The 15,398-nt window shown below is 41.2% G+C and overlaps 1 protein-coding gene and 1 non-coding gene across 4 annotated transcripts in view; both read left to right on the top strand.

Annotated features, from left to right (window-relative positions):
- Nucleotides 1-3,196: 3,196 nt before the first annotated feature.
- AP3S2 (adaptor related protein complex 3 subunit sigma 2) overlaps nucleotides 3,197-15,398 on the top strand; it is a 58,771-nt gene continuing 46,569 nt past the window's right edge. The window contains 3 exon segments of one of the 3 annotated variants that reach the window (NM_001242425.2): nucleotides 3,197-3,658; nucleotides 8,403-8,494; nucleotides 8,911-9,022. In NM_001242425.2, the coding sequence (NP_001229354.1) occupies nucleotides 3,590-3,658; nucleotides 8,403-8,494; nucleotides 8,911-9,022 (273 nt within the window). In that variant the 5' untranslated portion in view covers nucleotides 3,197-3,589. 3 annotated transcript variants of the gene reach the window in all.
- Nucleotides 10,948-11,054, top strand: LOC112205636 (U6 spliceosomal RNA). Its single transcript, XR_002939739.1, has one exon. It is a non-coding gene; the product is annotated as a U6 spliceosomal RNA (small nuclear RNA).

Genomic DNA, 15,398 nt, shown 5'->3' with positions numbered 1-15,398 from the left:
ATAGGTAGTTGTTGTAACACTATGCCCACACATAATCACTTTCCATATTGCTGCATAGTCTTTGTAACCATTTTTCTTCTTCTTTTTTTTGAGATGGAGTTTTGCTCTTGTTGCCCAGGCTGGAGTGCAATGGCGCGATCTTGGCCCACTGCAACCTCTGCCTCCCGGGTTCAAGCTATTCTGCTACCTTAGCCTCCCGAGTAGCTGGGATTACAGGCACACGCCACCACGCCCGGCTAGTTTTTGTATTTTTAGTAGAGACGGGGTTTCACCATGTCAGCCAGGCTTTTCTTGAACTTCTGATCTCAAGTGATCCTCCCGCCTCAGCCTCCCAAATTGCTGGGATTACAGGCGTGAGCCACCACGCCCACCTGTAACCATTATTTTTAAGATTGCTACCATTGGATAGTTCTGTCATGGTCCAACTTTTGGATATTTAAAATTGATCCCTGTGTGGCTAACAGAATTAATGTTTCCAAAAATGTTGAAAATTATATAGTTCTCTTAATTCTCCACCTCTAACTATATTTTTGGGTTATTTCTTTAGGAACAGATGCCCAGGAGTCATATTACTGAGAATCTAGAAATCTTTTGCAAAGTTCTTGTTATATTGCCAAATTGCTTCCCAAAAGGGTTGTTCTGAACCATAATTTCACCAGCAATGTAGGGGAGAACCATTTTTATGCTGCCCTTGTGAGAACTGGGTATGAAAACATTTTTAAAATGATTTTTGATGAGGTGAAAATAATATTTGAATATATTTTAATTTGCCTTTCCCCCACTTATAGTGAGCTTAAACATTTTTTCCTTTTCCTAGCTGTATTTCTCCTTTTGTTATTCATTCTTTTGTCCATTTATCTACTGGGGAGATGGGGAGTGTTATCTTTTTAGTTTATCAGTTATTTGCATTTTAAATATAACCATTTGCCATATTTTAACAATGATTTTTCCATTAATTCTTTTTATAAAAAAACTTTATATATCTGTTGATGTTTTGTGATTTTTATTGCTTCTAAGCTAATACAGATTTTTGGATCTTATTCAATTTCGTTTTCTTCTGTTTAGGTTATTATCTGGTTTTATACCTAACTACTTATTTTCAAATTGCTAACCAGTTATCCTAATAGTATTTACTGAATTCCTTCCCACTCCTACATCACATATTAAAATTATTTTGTGCCTAAATTATTCATAATATTTCAGTTAGTCTTCCTATAATTACAATTTGAACCATCAAAGTAGGTTTTCATAGTTGGCAGAGCTAGTTCTTCTTCATAATTCTGTTTCAGAATTTTCTTTGATATTCTTCCTCAACATTTTAAACATTTTATCAAGTTTCAGTGCAATTGACTTTTGGTTTTTATTTATTTAAAAACTGGGCCATGCCGGGCGCAGTGGCTCACGCCTGTAATCCCAGCACTTCGGGAGACTGAGATGGGTGAATCACTTGAGGTCAGGAGTTTGAGACCAGACTGGCCAATGTGGTGAAACCCCATCTCTACTAAAAATAAAAAAATTTGCTGGGCATGGTGGCATGTGCCTATAATCCCAGCTACTGGGGAGGCTGAAGCAGGAGAATTGTTTGAACCCGGGAGACGGAGGTTGCAGTGAGCCAAGATTGTGCCACTGCACTCCAGCCTGGGCAACAGAGTGAGACTCCATCTCAAACAAACAAAAAACTGGACTGGGCGTAGTGGCGGTTTGGGAGGCTGAGGCTGGAGGATTGCCTGAGGCCAGCAGTTTGAGGTTACAGTGAGGTATGACTGTGCCACTGCACTCCAACCTGGGTAAGACCCTATCTCTGAAAAACAAACAAGCAAACCCCAGAACTCTGGCTGCAAAAGTAGTACATATTTCTTTGAAGGAAAAAAAGGAAAACTTGATAATCCTACCACCCAAAGATGTTTTTAAATCATTTATGTGGTACTCAGTTATGTGCCATGCACTGTCCAAGTGCTTACAAATATTATACTAACTCCCTTTGTGTTTATAACAACTGTCTGAAGTCAGTAGACTCATTTTCCAGTTTTCCAGTTTAGGAAACTGATATTACACCTTTTCTACAGATGGGGAAACTTGCCCAGGGTGCCCAGGCAGTCCGCAGAACCATGCTTTGAATCAGGGCAGTGTGGTTCCAGGGTCCTGTACAGATCAAACACCCTGACTCTGCCATTCCATCAGATACATGATTCATATTTTGGTGTATTTGCCTCCAATCTTGAGGAAAGTGGGTTGTCCCTGTACATACTTTGTGTAATCTTTTAGCTTAACAGGTGTCATGAACACTTCCGTATCATAAATCTTTCCCAGCATGATTTTTATTATCTATTTAATATTTCTCATATTCAATGTAGAACAATGCACTTAACCAATTTCTCATTTTTGTAATAATTTTCTTCCCATTTTCCCCTGTAATAACACTGCTGAGACATATATATTTTTCTTCTTTTTTTTACTGTTCTGAAGATACTCTGGCAGAAATGTATGTTCCTGAGGCTAAATCTTTTCACACATCCACAATCATTTTATCATAAATTCTAGAGCTGGAAACGCTGAGTCTAATGTTATATATATATATATCTGTCACCCAGGCTGGAGTGCAGTGGTGTGATCTCAGCTCACTGCAACCTCCGCCTCCCGGGTTCAAGCCATTCTCCTGCCTCAGTCTCCCAAGTATCTGGGACTACGGGCGCGCGCCACCACAACCGGCTAATTTTTGTAATTTTAGTAGAGGCGGGGTTTCACCATGTTGGCCAGGCTGGTCTCGAACTGCTGACCTCAAGTGAGCCGCCCGCCTCGGCCTCCCAAAGTGCTGGGATTACAGGCGTGAGCCACCGCGCCCGGACTGTTATATATTTTAAAGGCTTCTGATCCATATCGCCAAACAGTCCTCTGGATCGATTTGCATCTGTATCCGCTGCTCCATCTGCAGTATACGGACGTGCTCCACTTCACCCACACTGGGTCATTAAAAGAACAAACAAAAATAAGAACTTGATCGATTTGGGATTTTAAATGGAAATGCACTAAAAATTCCTTAATTCCACCATTCACCGTCTACCATAGAGGAACAGCCCATCTGCACGGAGAGACAGCTACGTAATTCACTGCAGCATTATAATACTGAAAAATAAAAATGAACGAAATGTTCCTTAACCGACGAACGGCCGAATGACCGGCGTCTCCACTCCGCGGAACGTTCTGCGAGCGCTAAGGGGATGGCGGGAGTGCATGATTTGGAGCGGGCGGTGAGAAAAGCAAGCTCCCGCCGCCTCTCCGTTTTGGCAACCCGGCTGACGGTCGTTTCGGCTTCTGGGGCCACCCGTCGGTCTGGGCGAGGGACACAGATCCGGATTCGCATCCTGACTGGCCCACCAACGCTGGCCGAGGTGACCACTCTCCTCGGCATCCGCACCTGCCCTCCAAGGCGTCAGAGAGGCCGGACCCTTGGGTGCTAGGGCTCGTGAGCGCCGGGGCCAAGTTTCCGAGTGCCGCTCTCAGCAGCGCACCAACCGGAAGTGACCGTGTTGTGGCGGAAGGAGGAGCTTTCTGGGAGTAGCCGGTGCTGAGAGAACCGTGGCTGGCAAAGATGATTCAGGCGATTCTGGTTTTCAACAACCATGGGAAGCCACGGCTAGTCCGCTTCTACCAGCGTTTCGTGAGTGCGGCCCGGCTTCACCACGCCCCTTCAGGGCGCCCACTATGTCTTCCCTCCTCTTTGGCCTCTCGGCGCCTGGGGGCACCGCTCCTTGGTCACCTGGGGCTCCTGCACCGAGCATGACCCTCACCCTACTTAAGCATTTAACCTAGGCGCAGGCTGGTGCCAGGCCTTCTGTCTCCCGCCCTACTGCCCCGCTCTCGCTGACCCTTTTCTTGATCCTGGCATTTCTGTGCCATTTTGTGACATTTTCCCGTGAGTCTCTGGGAACGAGATAGAAGCGACAGTGGGGAGTGTGCCTCGATGAGAACTTGAGTGATTGAAGTCACATTCTGTCATCTTTTTGGTTGTTGACCACAGTTTCATGAGGAAGAAATATTAAGTTTCTGAAAGTTTTTGTTATAGCCAGAACTGGAAAAGTTCTTTTTTTTTTTTTGGAATTATTTTGCTTCAGTGTTGGCTGAGACTAGATACCCTTCACTCTTAGGGTTGAAGAAAATCAGTTTAAAAGTGGAAAAATGATGAGAAATTATAAATGCTGCCGCATAAGGGCTCAATAAGTGATTACGTAAATTTGAATTTTCCCAACACGTTCCTTTGCAAACACATAAACATCAGTATTTGCTTCCTGTCTTCGAAGATTATATTTATTCATGGCAGGGTTTCAAAATGTTACATAATTGGGGGACTGGTGGAACTGAAGAGGGGAAAGTGCCAGAAAACGTGTTCAGGCTTCAGCTCCACCTTTTCTACTCTTGCGTCTGTTGACAAGTTAATAAACCCTTTTCAGACTTTTATTGTCTTTTGTCAATTAGAAATGAAAAAATAATTTTACTCCTTCATAAGATTTTTAAAGCTAGATTACATTTTATTAAGTAGATTACATCGAGGTAAAAATATGAGTATTCAGGCCGGGCGCGGTGGCTCACGCCTGTAATCCCAGCACTTTGGGAGGCCGAGGCGGGCGGATCACGAGGTCAGGAGATCAAGACCATCCTGGCTAACACGGTGAAACCCCGTCTCTACTAAAAATACAAAAAATTAGCCAAGCGCGGTGGCGGGCACCTCCAAGTCCCAGCTACTCAGGAGGCTGAGGCAGGAGAATGGCGTGAGCCCGGGAGGCGGAGCTTGCAGTGAGCCAAGATAGCGCCACTGCACTCCAGCCTGGGCGAAAGAGCGAGACTCCATCACAAAAAAAAAAAAAAAAAAAAAAAGTATATATATATATGTATGTATATGAGTATTCAGCGTAACTATTTGTATTTGCATTTGTGTGTATGCAAATTTCCCCCCTAGTTTTTTTCTAACAGGGTTATTGAGATAAAACTAACATGCCATACTGTTTACTTATTTATTTTATGTTATTTACTTATAGAGACGGGGTCTTTCTATGTTGCCCAGGCTGGTCTTGAACTCCTGGGCTCAAGCAATCCACCGGACTCAGCCTCCCAAAGTGCTGGGATTACAGGCATGAGCCACTGTGTCCAGCCCCAGTTTACCTATTTAAAGGGGACAATTCAGTGTTTTTTAGCATGTTCACGGAAGCTGTGTAACCATCACCACAATCAACTTTAGATCATTTTCATCACCCCAAAAAGAAACCTCTGCCCATTAGCAGTCACTCCCTATTTCTCCATGACTCTCCCAGCCCCAGAGAGTTTCTTTCCCTCTAAATTTGCCAGTTCCAGAATGGCAAATGGAATTTGCCTATTCCGTTGCCTATAAATGGAATCATAAATAAGTGGTTTTTTGTGTGTCTGCCATGTTTCATGTAGTATAATGTTTTCAAGATTCATCCATGTTGTAGCATGTATCTGATCTTCTTCATTTCTTTTATTGCTGAATAATATTCCATTATATGGATATGCCATATTTTGATTGTCAATTTATAAGTTGATATTTCTGCTTTTTGGCTCTTCTAATTAATGCTGCTATGAACATTCTTGTGCAAGTTTTTATGTGGACTTATGACTTCATTTCTCTTGGTTATATACCTAGGAGTAGAATTGCTGGATCATATGGTAACTATGGTGAACATTTTGAGAAACTGCAAACTATTTGACAAATTTTCCAAGTGGCTGCACCATTTTACATTTCCATCAGCAATGTATAATGATTCCAGTTTCTTCACATCCCTGCCATTCGTTATTTATTTATTTATTTTTGGTTAAAGACATTTTAGTGGGTGTAAAGTGGTATCTCACTGTGGCTTTTTTTTTCCCCCCGAGACTGAGTCTCGCTCTATCTCCCAGGCTGCAGTGGTGTGATCTCGGTTCACTGTAACCTCTGCCTCCCGGGTTCAAGTGATTCTCCTGCCTCAGTCTCCTGAGTAGCTAGGATTACAGGTGCCCACGACCATGCCTGGCTAATTTTTGTATTTTTAGTAGAGATGGGGTTTCGCTGTGTTGGCCAGGCCGGTCTCGAACTCCTGACCACAAGTAATCTGCCCGTCTTGGCCTCCCAAAGTGCAGGGATTACAGGCGTGAGCCACCGCACCCAGCTCATTGTGGTTTTGATTTCAGTTTCCAAAATGACTAATGAGGTTGAGCATCTTTTCATGTGCTTATTGCCCATTCGTGTATCTTTGGATCATAGGATTTTTATAAGACCTCATGAGCTCATGGATGAAAGTACCTTGAAAACTACAGAGTACTAAAAAGATATGAGGGGTTATTAAAATCACTGAGGCATGTAAGCAATTGGTAGTTTACCTTTTTATTGAACTAGAAATTAGGTAGCCTCATCATTTCGTACCACTTCCCCACTGCTGCCACTTCCCCCAGAGTCAGATAAAAGGCTTTAGTTCAAAAGATGTGTTTGTCAGTTTTAAAAAGTGCTGATGCTTAGCATGTTTTGTATTTTGCATATATAGAGTTCGTCTCCTACAGCATCCTGTCATCTGTGAGCTTTGTTTGTTCTTTAAATGGAAATGAGGAAAATAGTGATTAATTTACTCAAATTTGTAGTGACCAAAGATTAGCAAGTTTTCATTCAGTCAGTAAATACTGTGAGCCATTCCATACCCACGTGAGTCAAAGTAATTTCCACACAATTACGTTTTCCCTTTTTTCTCCTCTCTGTTTCTTTTAAATAACCATTTCAAAGCTAAATTCAGGGCTATAGAAAGAAAGGGATTAAAATTACTTGAACCTATTTTCTAACTCTTGGGGCAAGTCCAATTTGAAGGTTTTCTTATGCTTCGTTACTCAAAGTGTGGTCCCCAGACCAGCAGAAATGTTATTGCCTGGGTGCTTACTAGACTTGCATCTCAGGACTTAACCTATACCTGCTAAATCCGAATCTGTATTTTAACAGCATTCACAGCTGATTCATTGCAAATGAAGATTTGAGAAGCAATGCTCTAGAGCTTTAAATTATTATCTGTCTTAATTGCTGGTTTCTCCCTCTCTTACCCTTTTAACCATACTTCTTCTGAAACTCATATGTATAATTAGAAATCAAAGGTGAGTTATCAAAGTGATTTCATCAGAGTTGAGCTTTCTTATGCACGTAGTAAGTGAAAAAATAAGGCCAGACATGGTGGCTCACACCTGTAATCCCAGCAGTTTGGGAGGCCAAGGCAGGTGGATCACTTGAGGTCAGGAGTTCAAGACCAGCCTGACCAACATGGTGAAACCCCATCTCTACTATAAATACAAAAATTAGCCGGGCATGGTGGCACATACCTGTAATCTCAGCCACTGGGGAGGCTGAGGCAGGAGAATCGCTTGAACCCGGAGGTGGAGGTTGCAATGAGCTGTGATCACACCACTGCCTGGACAACAGAACAAGACTCTGTCTAAAAATAATAATAATAATAATAATACATTTTATTTGTAACTGTTCAAAATTTTAATCTGTAATCTATTTTTCTCAATAATACTTTGTTGGTGAGTAACACAGCATCTTATATGTAGTATCTATATTACCAGTACAAAAGATGGCAGCTGTATTTGCCAATATAACTTTTTAAAACATTTACATGATTACTTCTTGACTTTTTTTTTTTTTTTTTTTTTGAGATGGAGTCTCACACTGTCGCCCATGCTGGAGTGCAGTGGCGTGATCTCAGCTCACTGTAACCTCCGCTTCCTGGGTTCAAGCAGTTCTCCTGCCTCAGCCTCCCAAGTAGCTGGGATTACAGGCATGCGCCACCACGCCCAGCTAATTGTTTTTTTGTTTTATTTTGTTTTGTTTTGTTTTTTGTATTTTTAGTAGAGATGGGGTTTCACCATATTGGTCAGGCTGGTCTCGAACTCCTGACCTTGTGATCCGCCTCCTAAAGTGCTGGAATTTCAGGCGTGAGCCACTGTGCCTGGCCCACATCTTGACCTTCTTAAAATGTTAGACCTGTTGAGATTTATTATATCTTTGTCATAGATGTTTTCCAGGGGAAGACAAAATATTTCAGGATCAGGCCTTCCAGTTATTCTCTGACTTTGTATGAGAGTTTATCAATGTTCCTTTTCTTGTTTAAATATCAGCTTACCTATAGGACAGTAATGGTTAGTGACTTAGATATTTAGGTAAATATACCCTATCTTAATTCCTGTATCAGAGCATTGTCACCCATCTTTCATAGATTCACTCTTATTTTTTCTCATCATTTTTATCATTTCTAGAAACAAGTACTAAATGTTTAGATGTTCCCAGCTTAGAAACACTTCTTCCCTTGTCCATCCCCATGGATGGGATGTAGTTTTTCAGGCTTGCCCACTGATTCACTTATCTTTTTGTTCCATAGCCAGAAGAAATTCAACAGCAGATTGTTCGAGAGACTTTCCATCTAGTCCTCAAGCGGGATGACAACATCTGTAACTTCTTGGAGGGTGGAAGGTAAACTGTCAGCTTCATTTTTCTCCCCATGTATCCACTTGTGAGTGGCCTTCATTATTGCATCTTCTGACAGTACTCAAGTGTCAGGTGGGTACTTGATGCAACTTTAACTGGTCTCACCATGATCTGCTCAGGGAGAGACACAATTCTCTTTGGGGCGCAGTTCAATTATTGTGCTTCTGATATTGCTCATTTAGATGATTGATCCCTGGGAGGATAGGCAGGAGAAGAGGTGAGGTAAGGTGGCTTTAGGTACCTCTGCCAAACTTGGTTGCCATTCATCTAGTAAGAATGGCCTGCTTCTAGCGTTTGGCCTTCTCCTTTCCAGTGGGTCCTTTCTCATTCTTTGGCACAAGGTTTCTTTTTGATGTGTTTAATTAAGCTGTGGGCATTTAAATGTTTCCCATCTTCTGCAGTTTGATTGGTGGCTCTGACTACAAACTGATCTACCGGCACTATGCTACCCTCTACTTTGTATTTTGTGTGGATTCCTCAGAGAGTGAACTTGGAATCTTGGACCTTATCCAGGTATGTGTAGTCAGCTAATGATGGCAGCAGCTTTAGAGAGTTTCCACGGGATTTTTGAGTAACCAGCCTGTAGAACCTGTGTCCATCTCCTTATTGATACTAGTAAAAGTTGCCAGATGTCCACCAGATGGTGCTCTGGGAGAGCTCCTGAGAAACCCTCAGCACTTTTAGATTTATTGGTTTCTATCTAGCCCTTGCACTGCCCTTGGTTTTCATTTACAAATTTATACTTTGGCCGGGTGTGGTGGCCCACAATCTGCTTACAGATTGTCTTTATTACCTTCATGAAAACTGAGATGTGTAGGGACCCTAGCTTGGGAACTATTTATTTAGCATTATTTCATCGTTTTATATGTGAGATTCTAGATGAGCTTCTTTTAAGTACTTGAATAAGCCCATAGGTAGAAAGCACTCAAATAGATGCTACATTGAAAACTTAAGTAACAACAATTGTGGAAAAGAAAATTCTATAGCTATAAAATGTAAACTTTAAATGCTTACAACAGGCCAGACATGTACATTTTACAGCTATAGAATTTTCTTTTCCACCTATGGGCTTATAGGCTCATGCCTGTAATCCCAGCACTTTGGGAGGCCAAGGCGGGCGGATCACTTGAGGTCAGGATTTTGAGACCAACCTGGCCAATGTGGTGAAAACCCATCTCTACTAAAAATACAAAAATTATCCAGGCATGGTGGTGTGCACCTGCAGTCCCAGCTACTCAGGTGGCTGAAGCAGGAGAATCGTTTGAACCTGGGATGTGGAGGTTGCAGTGAGCCGAGATCATGCCACTGGACTCCAGCCTGGGCAACAGAGTGAGACTCCGTCTCAAAAAAATAATAAATTAAAAATAAATAGGCCGGGTGCGGTGGCTCATGCCTGTAATCTCAGCATTTTGGGAGGCCGAGGCAGATGGATCAAGAGTTCAAGACCAGCCTGACCAATGTGGTGAAACCCGGTCTCTACTAAAAATACAAGAATTAGCCAGGCGTAGTGGCACGTGCCAGTAATCCCAGCTACTCGGGAGGCTGGGGCAGGAGACTTGCTTGAACCCGGGAGGCAGAGGTTGCAGTGAGCCGAGATCACACCACTGCACTCCAGCCTGGGTGACAGGGCGAGACTCTGTCTCAAAAAAATAATAATAATAAAAATAAATAAATAAATAAATGCTTAGAACAAAATTTGTTTTCTTAAGATAAAAGTTTAAAAGCTAAATATATCTTGGAACAAATAAATTGAAATTTTGAATATATAGTTTTGTAGGATAATTAATTTCATACGTCGTATTCACTTATACATAAAAATATAAATAAAGATGAACCCATCTAAAACAGATGCATCTCGGAGATAATTTTTAAATACTTTCTTAAAACCTGAGTCAGATTGGACATTGAGAATCAGCATAATAGAAAGAGCTCAAGGCGGGGTGCAGTGGCTCACACCTGTAATCCCAGCACTTTGGGAGGCCAAGGTGGGTGGATCACTTGAGGCCAGGAATTTGAGACCAACGTGGTCAGCATGGTAAAACCATGTCTCTACTAAAAATACAAAAAATTAGCTGGGCCTGGTGGCATATGCCTGTACTCCCAGCTACTTGGGAGGTTGAGGTGGGAGAATCGCATGAACCCAGGAGGCGGAGGTTGCAGTGAGCCAAGATCATGCCACTCCACTCCAGCCTGGGCAACAGAGTGAGACCCTGTCTCAAAAAAAGAAAAAAAGCTCAAGATCTAGCATCAGAAAATCTGGGTTTGGGTCATGAATCTACCATCTGAAAAGTGATATTAGGTTGTAGAATTCAAATGTGAGAATGTGCTTTATAGTACTGTTAACTGTATGTAGCAGGCTATAGAAATGTGTACATAATACGAGTTTATTTGAAAATTAAGGAAATATAGTGATAATGTATTTTAAAAATTGGGATGGAGTGCTTGCCTCAGCAGCATATATTCTAAAAGTGTACCAATGCAGAAAAGATTAGCATTGCCACTATGCAAGGATGACATGCAAATTGGTGAAGCATTCCATATTATAAAAAATAAAGAAAATTTTTTAAAACAGAAAAAAAAATTGGGCCACAGTTATTAGAGAAAATGGACCTTGGAGATTTGTATTAACAATACAAAAAGACTAACTTTATAACTTTTTTTACTTTTTTATTTATTTATTTTTTTTGAGATGGAGTCTTGCTCTGTTGCCAGTCTAGAGTGCAGTGGCACGATCTCGGCTCACCACAACCTCCGACTCCCTGGTTCAAGTGATTCTCCTGCCTTACTCAGCCTCTCGAGTAGCTGGGATTACAGGCACATGCCCAGCTAATTTTTGTAGTTTTAGTAGCGACAGGGTTTCACCATGTTGGCCAAGATGGTCTCGATATCCTGACCTTGTGATCCGCCCGCCTCGGCCTCCCAAAGTGCTGGGATTACAGGTGTGAACCACTGCGCCCGGCCTCTAACTTTATAATTTAATAGACACTTATTAAATATTTAGTGTACATTGGATTTGGTAAGATCAGATAAGTAAAATGTAAAAATAATAGAAACTAAAAAGTGTGATCTTTGTTTTTTTTTGTTTTTTTTGTTTTTTTTTTGAGACAAGGTCTTGCTCTCAAACTGTAGTGCAGTGGTGTGATCACAGCTCACTGCAGCCTCCATCTCCCAGGCTCAACCCATCCTCCTACCTCAGTCTCCTGAGTAATGGGGCCTACAGGCATGCGTCACCACATCTGGCTAATTTTTTGAATTTTTTAGAGATGAAGTCTCACCATGTTGTCCAGGCTGGTCTCGAACATCTCAGCTCAGGCAGTCTTCCCACTTTGGCCTCCCAAATTGCTGGGATTACAGGTGTGAACCACTGGACTCAGCTGATCTTTGAAAAGACAATAAAAATTAATAAATAGTTGGCCTAATTGATATAAAGAAGATAGAAGTCAGAAATAGAGAACATTGTTTTAAAGGGATGATATATACATAGTTATACTACCAATATATTTGAAATAGCCGACTACAAAAATAACTGCTCTGGCCTGGGACAGTGGCACATGCCTGTAATCCCAGCACTTTGGGAGGCCAAGGAGGGTGGATCACTTGAGACCAGGAGTTTGAGACCAGCCTGACCAACATGGTGAAACTTCGTCTCTACTAAAAATAGAAAAATTAGCTGGGCATGGTGGCACATGCCTGTAATCCCAGCTGCTTGGCTGTTTGGGTAGCCGAGACATGAGAATCACCTGAACCTGGGAGGCAGAGGTTGCAGTGAGCTGAGATCACACCATTACACTCCAGCCTGGGCAATAGAGCAAGACTCTATCTCAAAAAAAAAAAACAAGAACAAAAAACTGCCCAAATGAGGTCAACATAAAGGCACTGAAATAATATTAGGATGAAATAATAGATGTTAAAAAAAGAACTGACTCCCTAATGGGGTCACAGTAGAATTTTTTAAAGTTGAAGTACATTAAAACCTGGATGTTACATTAAGTTATTTTTTAAAACTTAGAACAAGGAATCCTACTACCTAAGCGCATTTTATGGAATAAATTGGTTATCATCCAAAAACCTGACTCTAAAAAGGAAGATGGGCCAGGCGCAGTGGCTCACGCCTGTGATCCCAGCACTTTGGGGGCTGAGGCAGGAGGATCACAAGGTCAGGAGTTCGAGACCAGCCAGGCCAATATGGTGAAACCCTGTCTCTACTAAAAATACAGAAAAATTAGCTGGGTGTGGTGGCATGCGCCTGTAGTCCCAGCTACACGGGAGGCTGAGGCAGAAGAATCGCTTGAGCCTGGGAGGCGGAGGTTGCAGTGAGCCGAGATTGCGCCACTGCACTCCAGCCTGGGTGATAGAGTGAGACTCTATCTCAAAAAAAAAAAAAGGGGGGAAGATGTTCGTCAAATATTGCATATTAGTACTGGTACAAAATTACTTACTAAGTAAAATCTTAGCCAACAATCAGTTGAACCAAGGGATTGTGAGACCTGCCTTTTTTTTCTTTTTGACTCTGCCATTAACAAGCAGTGTGACCTTAAACAAATCATCTAGGCTTTATTGGCCTTAAGGGTTTTTGTTTGTTTTGCATTTTGTCTCTTCTGTGTGTTGAGTGTTTTTTTTTTAAATCTACAAAGATACTAGATATTCTTTTCTAGCCCTAAAATTATTTCTTTAGCAGGAAAACTGCATACTATTAAATAGAAGAATTATACATTGTGTCCAAATAGTATTTATCCCAAGAATGCAAGTCAGTATAACAAAGAAAAATTAATAGTCTATTACAGCAGTAAGAAAAACTAATATAATAAAAATTAGTAGTTGCTGAGAGGAGCGATTATCCAAATTATATTAAATACACTCTTAAACTGGAATAAGAAGCATTTTTGATTAAAAGTACACATTTATTAATGTAACTGTTTACTTTCTGAAGAAATGAATATAGTTATGTGGTTCAGAATTCAGAGGCACACTATGAGTATACAGGTTGAATATCCCTTTGAAATGTTTGGGACCAGAAGTGTTTTGGATTTTGGACTTTTTCAGATTTGGGGATATTTGCATTATACTTATCCTAAATCTGAAAGTCCAAAACCTGAAATGACCAATGAGCATTTCCTTTGAGCATCATGTCGGCACTCAAAAATTTTGGATTTTGCAGTGTTTTGGATTTCAGCTTTTTGGATTTCAAGTGTTCAACCTGTATACTGAAAAATATCCTTCTTCCCCTTTCCCCTTATCACCTAGTTTACTTTCCCTGAAGCAATCAATTTTAGTTTCAAAACCAAGAGCCAAGAACCAGAGCCAATGTTATCTCAAGGGTGAAATCTGTAGGCATTTATGAATGCTCTTGTTGGGTGTTTCGTCCAGGTGCAGTGGCTCATACCTATAGTCCCAACCCTTTGGGAGCCTGAGGCAGGAGGATCACTTGAGCTCAGGAGTTCAAGACCAGCCTGGGCAACATAGTGAGACCTAGTCTCTATAAAAAATCAGGTGGTGTGCCCCTGTGGTCCCAGCTACTCATGTGGCTAAAGCAGGAGGACTGCTTGAGCCCAAGGGGTTGAGGTTTCAGTGAGCCATATTCACGCCACTACACTCCAGCTTGAGTGACAGAGCGAGATTCTGTCTCAAAAAAAAAAAAAAAGGAGTATCTTTTATTGTTTACTCTAATTTTAACAAACATTTGTAGTGAGTGATACAAAAACAAATGAAGAAGTGACATAGTAAAGAAAGAAAGAGAGATAAGTTATCAACGTAAGGTGGCCGGATTATGGACATAGAAAATATTTTTAAAGAATTATAAGTAAGGAAATGATATGAGCAAAATGACAGAATATGAGATAAAGCCAACAAAATTAAATTTCCTATTTCTGAGAAAACAGCTAGAAAATTCATAATTAAAGAAGTCTCATTTACAGTAATAATAAAGGATAGTTAGTGCTTGGGAATTAACTTGGCATGGAATACTTGACATTGATTCCAATAAAATTATAAAATCTTAAAGGAAAAACAAAGGAATAGTTGGAACAAATGGAGCTACAAACTCTCCCGTTGTTGGGAAGAGTCAAGCAAAGATGACAGTAGTCCCAAAGGTGGTGAGCAATACATCAAATGGAAAACCAAGTATAATTCCGTCAGGAGAGTTTATAGAACTCAGTAAAGGCAAAATTTATCAGGGAAAAGGAGTGGCCAAGAAATGCAGAAGTATATTTCTAGGGAAAAAGGACAGTGATGGGAGATTTGCTTTACTAGTTTTCAGAATGTATAATAGTTACAGATGAATTGATTATCTAGAAAATCCAAATCAGTTGGAAACAATTGGAACTAATAATAGAGTTCTGTAAGGTGACTAAATACAAGTTTAACATATGGAAATTAGTAGCTTTTGGCCAAGCACAGTGGGTCACGCCGGTAATCCCAGCCCTTTGGGAGGCCGAGGCGGGCAGATCACTTGAGGTCAGGAGACTTTGAGACCAGCCTAGCCAACGTGGAGAAACCCCGTCTCTACTAAAAATACAAAAAATTAGCCGAGTGTGGTGGCACATGCCTGTAATCGTGGCTACTCAGGAGGCTGAGGTAGGAGAACCTCTTGAACCCAGGAGGCGGGGGTTGTGGTGGGCTGAAATTATACTCTGGCCCGGGCAACAAGAGCGAAACTCCGTCTCAAAAAAAAAAAAGAGTAGGTCAAAGCAGAACAGGGGGGTAAAATGAGTGTTCTCAGCTGATTCAGGTAGCAGAGCACCTAGGATAACAGACACTGGACACTTTGTTTCTTTTTTTAATTAATATGAATAAAACTACTCTAAGTCTTTATGCAAACGGTTGTGCCTATTCTGCTAAAAACAGAATGCCTGGATCAAAGGGAATTAATATTTCTAATCATAATGCGTGT

This window comes from Pan troglodytes, chromosome 16, assembly GCF_028858775.2.
Source record: "Pan troglodytes isolate AG18354 chromosome 16, NHGRI_mPanTro3-v2.0_pri, whole genome shotgun sequence".
Lineage (NCBI taxonomy): Eukaryota > Metazoa > Chordata > Mammalia > Primates > Hominidae > Pan > Pan troglodytes.
This window is presented reverse-complemented; position numbering and strand designations above follow the sequence as displayed.